This window comes from Lithobates pipiens, unplaced genomic scaffold (genome assembly GCF_037356315.1).
Source record: "Lithobates pipiens isolate NorthernLeopardFrog02 unplaced genomic scaffold, aLitPip1_a1.2 Scaffold_8, whole genome shotgun sequence".
NCBI classification, from domain to species: domain Eukaryota; kingdom Metazoa; phylum Chordata; class Amphibia; order Anura; family Ranidae; genus Lithobates; species Lithobates pipiens.
Genome location: NW_027507903.1, coordinates 270,285,371 through 270,296,704, shown reverse-complemented (window position 1 = coordinate 270,296,704; position 11,334 = coordinate 270,285,371). Strand labels below are relative to the sequence as shown.

Below are 11,334 nucleotides of genomic sequence, written 5' to 3'. Positions count from 1 at the left end.
TCACCCTCCTGTGATAGCAATAAAGTTGAATGAACAAAAAAAATCAAAAAAGGTGTAAAAAATTATATTTAAAAATGTTTAAGCATGTTTGTCCCCCCAAGCTTATGTGCAAATGTGAATGCCCATGTAGGTCCAACAGTTGCACCACACATGTGCGGTATCGCCACAAACATCAGAGTATGAGCAGTAATTCTAGCACCAGAGCTTGTATTTAATTCTAAACTGATAACCTGTAAAGGCTTTTAAAGCATCGCTTATGGACAATTTTATGTACTCTAGCTTGTCACCATTTCACAGGCGTGCGTAATTTTAAATGTTCACGTTTGGTATCTATTTACTCAATGTAACATCATCTTTTATATTTTATCAAAAACTGGGTATTATATTGTGTGCACTAAATTTTTTTTTTTGATAAAGGGCTGGGCAAATATCATCTAACATTAAAAAAAATTATAACAACTCCCATTTTTTTCTTTAGGGCATATCTGCTTTCAGAACATATAAAATATTTTGGGGTTCCAAGTAATTTTCTAGAAAAAAAATAAATAAAAAGACGATTTTAACATGCATGTAAAACATTTCAAAATTGCCCCGGATTGCAGGTGGTTAAAGGAGAAGTAAACCTAAAGCTATTCTGGCTATACTTCTCCTAAGGATCACAGGAATGCAGTTTGTTCTGCACTCCTGTGACCCATTTTCAGCCGGGCTAAAGCCCATTGTCGACAGATGCCACTGAGCAGGTGATTTTACAGTTGTGACCACCCAGATGCCTGGATCAGCAGCTAGCTCAGCATCTCAGAAAGCCGCTGAGAGACTGAGCCAGCTGCTCCCTCCCCTCCACAGCCTAGTGCTCCAGTGAGCGCTGGAGGGGCAAAGCAGACAGGTGACGGCTGACAGTTACCAGCTCTCTGCTCACTGAAGACTAAGAACTGAGGGATCAGTGGTCTTTGATCACACATTCTGAGAAGCAGCAGGGGACAGATGCAGCATCAGATTGATTCTGCCTCCACCTAGGTGAGTGTAAATGTTTATTTTTTATAACGCTATACTTTTCTTTTAACCACTTAACAACCGCCCATTGCCGATTAACAGCTTCAGGGCGGTTGTTTAACTCTGAGAGGCCGTTAATTAACGGCCTCCCAGAAATCTGCTCTCGCGCGCCCCCTGGGGGACCCGGCGCATCACGGATCACGGTAAACGGCCGCTCGTCGCGGCCGTTTACCACGTGATCGCTCCGTCAAATGACAGAGTGATCACTTGTAAACAAACCGGCGTCATGTTATGACGCCGGTTCCTCCCTCCCTCTCTCTGTACCGATCGGTACAGCGGAGGGGAAAGAGATCGGTGTTAGCAGCGATGTGGGCTGCATCTGCAGTGCCCACATCGCTGCTCACCGAATTTAACCCCTCAGTTCCCTGCAAATACACTGCAAATACTCTGCAATACCAGCCATTACTCTGCAGTACCCCCCATTACTCTGCAATACCCTGCCATTACTCTGCAATACCCCCCATTACTCTGCAATACCCCCCATTACTCTGCAATACCCCCCATTACTCTGCAATACCCTGCCATTACTCTGCAATACCCTGCCATTACTCTGCAATACCCTGCCATTACTCTGCAATACCCTGCCATTACTCTGCAGTACCCCCCCCATTACTCTGCAATACCCTGCCATTACCCCCCGATACTCTGCAGTACCCCCCAATACTCTGCAGTACCCTGCCATTACTCTGCAGTACCCCCAATACTCGGCAATACCCCCCAATACTCGGCAATACCCCCCAATACGCTGCAATACCCCCCAATACTCGGCAATACCCCCAATACTCGGCAATACCCCCAATACTCGGCAATACCCCCCAATACCCCCAATACTCTGCAGTACCCGCCAATACTCCGCCAATACCCCACCAATACTCTGCAATACCCTGCCATAAATTGCCATACCCAGCCATACTCGGAGATACCCAGCCATACTCGGTGATACCCTGCAATACCCAGCCATAGACGCCCCCCCCACCCCTCACCGCCCTCCGGTGCTTCTACCAACTCGCCAATACGATCAAAGCCAGAATCTTTTTTTTTTTTTTATTTCAGGCTTCCCAGCCTAGAGGTGAGATGTGGGGTCATATTGACCCCCAGATTTCACTGTAAAGAGGACCTGTCATCCCATATTCCTATTACAAGGGATGTTTACATTCCTTGTAATAGGAATAAAAGTGATCAAAAAAATTTTTGGGGGGAAAAAATTGGCAAACTAAAATAAATTAAGTAAAATGAACAATAAAAAATTTTTTTTTAAAGCGCCCCTGTCCCCATGTGCTCGCATGCAGGAGCAAACACATACGTAAGCCCCGCCCACATATGAAAACGGTGTTCAAACCACACATGTGAGGTATCGCCGTGAACGTTAGAGCGAGAGCAATAATTTTAGCCCTAGACCTCCTCTGTAACTCAAAACATGTAACCAGTAAAAAAAAATTGAAGCGTCGCCTATGGGGATTTTTAAGTAGCGACGTTTGGCGCCATTCCACGGGCATGTGCAATTTTGAAGAGTGACATGTTCGATATCTATTTACTCAGCATAACTTCATCTTTGACATTATGCAAAAATTGGGCTAACTTTACTGGTTTTTTTTTGTTTTTTTTTAAGCACAAAACAGTTTTTTCCCCCAAAAAAACGCGTTCGAAAAATTGCTGCGCAAATACCGTGTGAGATAAAAATTTGCAACGACCAACATTGTATTCTCCAGGGTGTTTGCTAAAAAAACATATATAATGTTTTGAGATTCTATGTAATTTTCTAGCAAATAAATGATGATTTTTACATGTAGGAGAGAAATGACAGAATTGGCCTGGATGCTCCAGAACGCCTGATGGCGCTCCCTGCATGTTGGGCCTCTGTATGTGGCCATGCTGTGTAAAAGTCTCACACATGTGGTATCGCCGTACTCGGGAGTAATAGCAGAATGTGTTTTGGGGTGTAATTTGTGGTATGCATATGCTGTGTGTGAGAAATAACCTGATAATATGACAATTTTGTGGGAAAAAAAAAAAAAGGAAAAAAAATCTTGATTTTGCAAAGAATTGTGGGAAAAAATTAAAACTTCAAAAAACTCATCATGCCTCTTACTAAATACCTTGGAATGTCTTCTTTCCAAAAAGGGGTCATTTGGGGGCTATTTGTACTTTTCTGGCATGTTAGGGTCTCAAGAATTGAAATAGGCCATCAGTACTTCAGGTGTGATCAATTTTCAGATATTGGCACCATAGCTTGTGGACTCTATAACTTTCACAAAGACCAAATAATATCCACCAATTTGTACTTATTTTTACCAAAGATATGTAGTAGTATAAATTTTGGCCAAAATTTATGAAGAAAAAATTACTAATCTGCTAAATTTTATAACAAACGAAGAAAAATTCATTTTTTCACAGAATTTTCGGTCTTTTTTCTTTTATAGCACAAAAAATAAAAAACTGAGAGGTGATTAAATACCACCAAAAGAAAGCTCTATTTGTGTGAAAAAAAGGACAAAAATTTCATATGGGTAGTGTTGCATGACTGAGTAATTGTCATTCAAAATGTGAGAGCACCAAAAGCTGAAAATTGGTCTGGTTATTAAGGGTGTTTAAGTGCCCAGTGGTCAAGTGGTTAAAGCACCTACAGTGGGGAAAATAATTATTTGATCCCCTACAGATTTTGTAAGTTGTCCACTTATAAAGAAATTAAGGGTCTATATTTTTTTTTTATCATAGGTTTATTTTAAATGATAGAGACAGAATATCAATCAAAAATCCAGAAAAAAACACAATACAAATGTTATAAATTGAGTTGCAGTTCAGTGAGTAAATTAAGTATTTGATCCCCTACCAACCAAAAATTATTCTAGCTCCCACAGACTGGCTACAGTAAGTGCTCATGTGGTACACATATTAGTCCTGTCAATTTAAGAAGGTGCTCCTGACTAAAACTTGTTATGAGTATAAGACACCTGTGCACAGAATGCCTTTCTTCCATTCAATCCTCACAATCATGGGCAAGACCAAAGAGCTGTCAAAGGACATCAGGGACAAGATTGTAGACCTGCACAAGGCTGTAATGGGCTGCAAGACCATCAGCAAGAAGCTTGGTGAAAAGGAGACACTTGTTGGAGTGATTATTCACAAATGGAATAAATACAAAATAACCATCAATTGGTCTGAAGCTCCAAGCAAGATTTCACCTCTTGGGGTAAGGATGATCATGATAAAAGTGAGGGATCAGCCCAGAACTACACAGGAGAAGCTTGTGAATGATCTCAAGGCAGTTGGGACCCACAGTTACCAAACAAACATTGGTAACAAAATACGCCACCATGGATTGAAATCCTGCAGAGCCCACAGGGTCACCTTCCTCAAGAAGGCACATGTGCATGCCCGTCTGAAGTTTGCCAATGAACATCTAAATGATTCAGAGAAGGATTGGAAGAAAGTGCAGAGAACAAAGTGGAGCTCTTTGGCATTAACGCCACTCGCCATGTTTGGAGGAAGAAAAATGCTAGGACCCTAGGAACACCATCCCTACAGTCAAGCACGGAGGTGTAAACATTATGTTTTGGGGATGTTTCTCTGGTAAAGGTACAGGCTGACTTGCCGCATTGAGGGGCCAATGGACAAGGCCATGCATTGTAAAATCTTGGATGAGAACCTTCTTCCCTAAGGCAGAACAGTGAAGATGGGTCCAGCATGGCAATGATCCAAAACATACCACCAAGGCAACAAAGTAGTGGCTCAAGAAGAAGCACATTAAGGTCATAGAGTGGCCTAGCCAGTCTCCACACCTTAATCCTATAGCAAATTTATAAAGTGAGTTGAAACTTTGAGGTGCCAACCGACAGCCAAGAAACCTTAAGAATTTAGAGAAGATCTGCGAAGAAGAGTGGACCAAAATCCCTCCTGAGATGTGTGCAATCCTGGTAACCAACTACAAGGAGCTTCTTACCTCAGTGCTTGCCAACAAGGATTTCTCCACCAAGTACCAAGTCATGTTTTGCTTGGGGATTAAATACTTATTTTACAAACTGAACTGAAACTTAAATTATAACATTTGTTTTGTGTGTTTTTTCTGGAATTTTGGTTGATATTCGGTCTCTGTCATTTAAAATACACCTATGATAACAATTATAGACCCTTCATTTCTTTCTAAGTGGGCAAACTTACAAAATCTGCAGGGGATCAAATATTTCCCCCACCGTACGTAACCTGAGGCCTTACATTTGAACTGGAAGTTTCTCTTACAGAAAAATTCCTGAAACCATTGACTCCATATAGTCCAACGTTTAAAGGCTGGAAATATATGACAAATATGACAATTCATAGATAACTGCATTTACATCTGCAAAGAACGCAATCAGATATCTGTGTATAATAATGTGTACACAGGTAAGGATGACCGTCTTCTTTTTGTGTAAAGTGCTAATTTATAGAGATTATTAAATGGATACAAAATGTAAACTGTGTGCTTAACTCACTGCCAGTACCATAACGTTTTAAACAATGTGACAATTTATTACAGAACTGTACCATTTATTTTACACACAAATATGACAGTTCTCTTGGTTTACAAAGTCTAACAAAAAATATGGAATGTTATAGTATTGTCTTGCATAAAGTAAAGTACAAGTTGTACTTTTCCAGGGATCAAACTGCCAATCTGCTAAGTTTGACTGATTTGCCATATTGTTTTCTTTAAACCACTGTTACCCAAGTCCTCAACCCCCCTCCCCCCACCATTTTGAAACAAAAATGATAATTTACTGCACCTAATAAATTTATATTCAGAAGGCTCACACTGCTACTCACATAGGGACATTTATTGAGGAGTAAGCTTGTTTTTCATGAATGGCTGAGCTCATTAGTATTGTCAAGAGGAAGCCATAATTTGGCTGATCAGTTTAGTTCACGAAATGAGTTATTTTTGAAAAATAATTTCACTTAGGAGGAAACATTCATCTGGAGTAGATTCTGTGTCATATCTTCCGTATAAATCATTCCACGTGGTCAAGACTCTCCATTTTGCACTTTGGCTGCTGGTGGATGCATGAAGTCCTTAAATGGAACAAGAGCTTCTTTGAGAGCTGTACATACTTCTGAGGACGAACATGTAATGCATTCCACTAATGTTGGGTACAAAGATATCACCTGCGCCCAAGTGTTACCATCAACTGAAACAAATGAAATAAACTGCATTAGAAAAACAAAATATCTAATAGACAAAGTAAATGCTACAAAGCTTTCTTGGCAATTACTAGTTCATACACTGGACACAGCAGACCCAACAACCGAGTGTATAGTTGCCTTAAGAAAAAATTAGAACGTGCAAGAAAGTCTTGAGATCTTTAAGAGTTATCTTTTTCATTGATTATTTTGAAAGGTAATTATTATTGATGTTTGCAATGAACAAAGCAAAATAAAGAAAAAATACAATAAAAAAAGTGAATGACTGCAACACTGTGGGCTGTACACCACAATAAGATGTTCAACCATCGGACTTCACATGGAAATAGCCAATTGAATATCATTAGGTAAAAAAAAAAAAAAAAAAAAAAGAAAAAAAGGGTGGAAAAACAGGTACTGGCATGGCCAAATATAATGGGGTGAGTGTGTGGAGTTAGGAGACGCAAGGTCCCCAAGATCTTATCAAACAGTTTCATATTGCCTCTAAAACCGCCCATAGATGGTTCAACTCTCAGCCGGTTCAGCAGGGACCAGCCAAGATTCAAATAAACTATGGGCAGACTGATTGTACCTAAGCTGACCAAACTATCAACTTGGGTACAACCAGCCTGTTGGATTTTTCATGCCATTATTGCCAGTGGCTATAGCCACTGGCAATAATCACAGTATGTTCTCCCAGCAGCGATGGCCCCCTCCCCCCACCAGGAGAACGCAATAGAGGGGGAATCAAGAGAACAACTTTTCTAAAACCCATGGTTGCAGCAAAGAAAATCTTTGGCTTTAGGTTATTCGTTAGTTTACAAAGGGGTAAATTAGTGTTAATCAAGAAAAGCCATTGAGAAAAGGGAAGGGGGTATTCTCTTTTAAAGGAGGGTCGTTTTTTTTTTTTTTTTTTTTTTTTTTTTTTAGCATAAAACAGTAGAACTCAAGAGACATTTTTAGTGAGCATATAGAATGGTAGATCCTCCCAATATGCCAAATAGACAACTTGTGGGCTTACAAACCCTGGGTTTTGCCTTGGCAGCTGACAATCCATGGAGGCAGTAACTTCAGACCAAAAAGTGTGAATGCAAACAAAGAAGTACTTAGTATGAAACAAATTCACTACAACTTTTTAGCCTTTAAAGTACTGTATAGGGCCGGAGGTTTAAGGTTAAGTTTATGAAGTTTAGCTGGCATATAGTAGACTTTATGAAAGAGTTGCAATACCACCAAGGTCATATACGGTATGTCTCTTCAAAGTCAGACAAGTCACAATGATCGTCAGATGAGAATGTGGTATTCCTCCTGGAAAATACTTCAGATGAATCAGCATACAGATGAGACATACAGTATTTAACAACCATCGAGCCTCAGTATGTAACATTGGGGCCGGAGGAATGTGGTAAGTTTGGAAAGGGTAATATTCAACCAGATGAGGTTACTGGCTCTTTTTTATAGATAGAGAAAGCCATAAGACAGCAGAAACATTTCGAGCAAGAACCAGCTGTGTAAAAAAAACTAGACAATTGTGTATTCAAAAGTTTTTTGAGTGGTTAAAAGCACTATCATCAGTGGCAGTGCATCCAAAAGGGAGCATGGGCGCTGCCCCCTCTCTCCAGCCTCCCCCTATATCACCAATAGATAGATTCATGCATTGCATGAATCTACCCATGGTTGCCGCCGTCACCCCCTATTCAGGTGCTTGGCCCCTTTTCGGGCATCGGGCACCTGAATTAGAGCAGCAGAGGGGTAAGGGGTGTTTTTGAACCACCTGAATTGGAGCCATAAGCTCTAATAGGCATCAAAAAAGGTAAACAACAGTTAACCCAGCTGTGCTAGAAAAGCGAATGAATATTTGCTTTTCTAACACTGAACCGCCTCTCCGCCAATCAGGTGCTCAGGTCTGTTACCCGTCACCTGATGGGCTGAAACGACAGGCGCTGTGACTGGATGCCTATCAGGCGTCCAATCATAGGAGAGGACGGGAGGAGAGGATGGGAGAAGACATTGAGGACAGGGAACCACCCGCCGTTGTCACCAGCTGCCCCACTCAGACAGAGTAAGTGGCGAGCAGACGGCGGGGGGGGGGGGGGGGTTTGGTTGAATGGCAGCATTCGAATTTATGAATTTTTCAGGTTGTTTGCGCCTCCCAAAACATTTTGAGCACCAGCTGCCACTGACTATCATATAAGACCAATAAATTAGCGCAGCTAATTAACTTTACTGACAGGAAAAAATACTCTCTACACCTTTAGGGGTTAATATCACCCTCCTTTACAATATATTAAATATTTCATTTGCTTTAACTACTCAGAACTCTGATTTGTGCAAAATATCATTGTGTGAACTTATTTGCTTTCATACTTTACATACACAGCAGAAAGGGGCAGCGCCAACATTTTCTAGTCAGAAGCACTCTGTGAGCAATAATAGACTTCCGTTTAGGCTAAAATGGGAAAATGATTTATTTGTGGAAGTCTCTCTTGCTGGCAGCACTGCTGCATGGTCATAAACATAGGAAGCAATGAATCCTTTACAATTCTGCTCACAGGCCGATACAGATTCTTGCAATGGTGGTCTGCATTTAAAGTGTCTTTGCTTGAGATCTCCTCATTTATTCCTAGAGGTGGTACACTAATGTTATTTGAGAAAATAGATGCTATCAGGTGTATTCATGGCAATATTTATAAAATGGGACAGCCAACGCAGAATATTTAGGCACTCCTGGACTTTGACATAATCTGGTGATATTGGCATGATTTCCGTTCTAAAAGCCGTAACACAAACTGTACCTTTTCCTGTTTTCACTTTTAATGATTATACTAGCTCCTATATCATATAAAGATGGTTTGTTTAACATTTGCAAGTTATACAGTTAACTATGGCACCACAACTAATTTGAACGAAGATCTTTTTAATACAGCCTTGGCCAAAGGTTTTGAGAATGACACAAATATACATTTTCACAAAGTCTGCTGCATCAGTTTTTATGATGGCAATTTGCATATACTCCAAAATGTTATGAAGAGTTATCAGATGAATTGCAAAGTCCCCCTTTGCCATGAAAATGAACTTAATCCCCCCCAAAAAACAATTCCACTGCATTTCAGCCCTGCCACAAAAGGACCAGCTGACATCATTTCACGATTCTCTCATTAACACAGGTGTAAGTATTGAGGACAAGGCTGGAAATCACTCTGTAATGCTGACTGAGTTAGAATTACAGACTAGAAGCTTTAAATGGAGGTTGGTGCTTGAAATCATTGTACTTCCTGTTAACTAGTTGCCACCCGCTCACTGCCGCGGTGCCGCTCTCGTTCTGGGACGCCGTCCCAGAACGGCCGTGCAGTGTTGCTAGGACACAGCGCAACCCCAATCTTCGTAAAGAGCCATGTTTGCGGCTCTTTAACCATGTGCTCAGCTGTGTCCAATCACATGTAAACACGGAGATGGCAGTGCTCACCTCACACTGACAGAGTGTGTGGCGAGGAGAGCCGATCAGTGACATCTCCTCGCAGGGGGAAATCTACACATGTAATCAGTGCACTGATCATCTGCCTTTGTACACAATGCAGATGATGAACCCCTTAGGTTCCACAGTGAGTATAACATACTGCATAGATTGCACCTAAATCAACCATTTATCGGATTATTAAAAACTTCAAGGAGAGAGGTTCAGAGAGGACCTCTGATTAGCTGGATGAGAGACATTTACATTAATCTTTTAACACAGTGGTCATCAACCCTGTCCTCAGGGCCCACTAACAGGCCAGGTTTTATGTATTACCTTGGGGAGATGCAGACTAGAATACTGCAATCACTGAGCAGCAAATGACATCACCTGTGAATTATTTCAGTTATCTTGCAAACCTGGCCTGTTAGTGGGCCTGAGGACAGGGTTGATGACCACTGTTTTAACACACTAGGAATACCTTCCCTTGAATTGCCCCCTGATTCTTGGATGTGTGTTAAGCTGATATCGGCATCTGTATCGGACTTCTCTACACAAATATGTAAGATATATCCTTGTGTTTGATGTTGGATGTATTTGTTTTCATATATAATTTTGTATAATGAGTCACTAATTGACCTTTGTCTTGAAGTGTCTATTCATTGTATTCCTCCACAAAGAACTCCCTGAAGAAGACTTGCTTTTTGTCAAAACGTATAGGGGTATTCCTGTGATGACATGTTGAATCAGAATAGGTTATGTCACAATCTTCTGTTGTAGGTATGACATTTTTGCGTCTGCAATATGTTTCATCTTCACATGAATTTTAACATGTTTGTATCAATAAACTTTTCTTTTTATATATTCATTAAAATGTTAAAGTGTTTTGTTGGAGCCTTAAAAGTCCCCTTTCTAATCATTTTGTCTTTTGTCTACATTCACTGGGATATGGCACCTATATAAACCCTTGGACAGTTAGGCTTTCTTGATAGAATTTCCCTCCAAGTAACTTCCCTCCAGCTTCCTTTTGCAAAAACAAAAATGCTCAAGCCTCAACACACCTAAAAAAAAATGTGCAAAAACTCTCCAAAATTGCCTGATAACACTCACACTTAGTTGTGAATGAAGCTGTATGGCAGGTACTGACGCAACATGTTTTTGTGGCTAATGACCAGCCCAACAAAACCCTGCACAGTTTAGACTGTAAAGACTTCTAACATTTAATACTGCCAAGCATTTAAAAATATTGTACCATTACATAAGTCCAATAGCCTTACATATAAAGACAGAAAACTCAAAACTATAAAGGTTCATGTTGCATACTGCATAGCCTTAAAGGGGAAGTCCACCCTAACACTAAATCTAATCTCTAAATCTACTGGCATCCACAATCTAAGACTAACCTATCTAGGCCCGTAAAGAAGAAATCGTTATACATACCTTTTTTGAAACCGCTCTGGTCTGGTCCAATGCTGAGCTGCCAGCGGTGGCTTTGTTGTGGAAACAGGTGCAGAAGAGGCAGCCAACGGAAGCCTCATAGTAACTCTATGGGTCATGTCACTTCCCATTCATTTCCCAGCCATTGTTAGCTGTCTCCTCTGCAGAGCTTCCGCCGCTGGAGACCGGACCAGAGTGGCTTCAAAAAAGGTATGTATGCTGATTTCTTTATAGGGCTA

General features: G+C 40.7%; 1 protein-coding gene across 3 annotated transcripts in view; it reads right to left on the bottom strand.

Annotated features, from left to right (window-relative positions):
• Positions 1-5,535: 5,535 nt before the first annotated feature.
• MON2 (MON2 regulator of endosome-to-Golgi trafficking) overlaps positions 5,536-11,334 on the bottom strand; it is a 208,906-nt gene continuing 203,107 nt past the window's right edge. For all 3 annotated transcript variants that reach the window (XM_077471965.1, XM_077471966.1, XM_077471967.1), the window contains one exon: positions 5,536-6,212. In XM_077471965.1, coding sequence (XP_077328091.1) covers positions 6,049-6,212 — 164 coding nt within the window. In that variant the 3' untranslated portion in view covers positions 5,536-6,048. The remainder of the gene's footprint in view (positions 6,213-11,334) is intronic.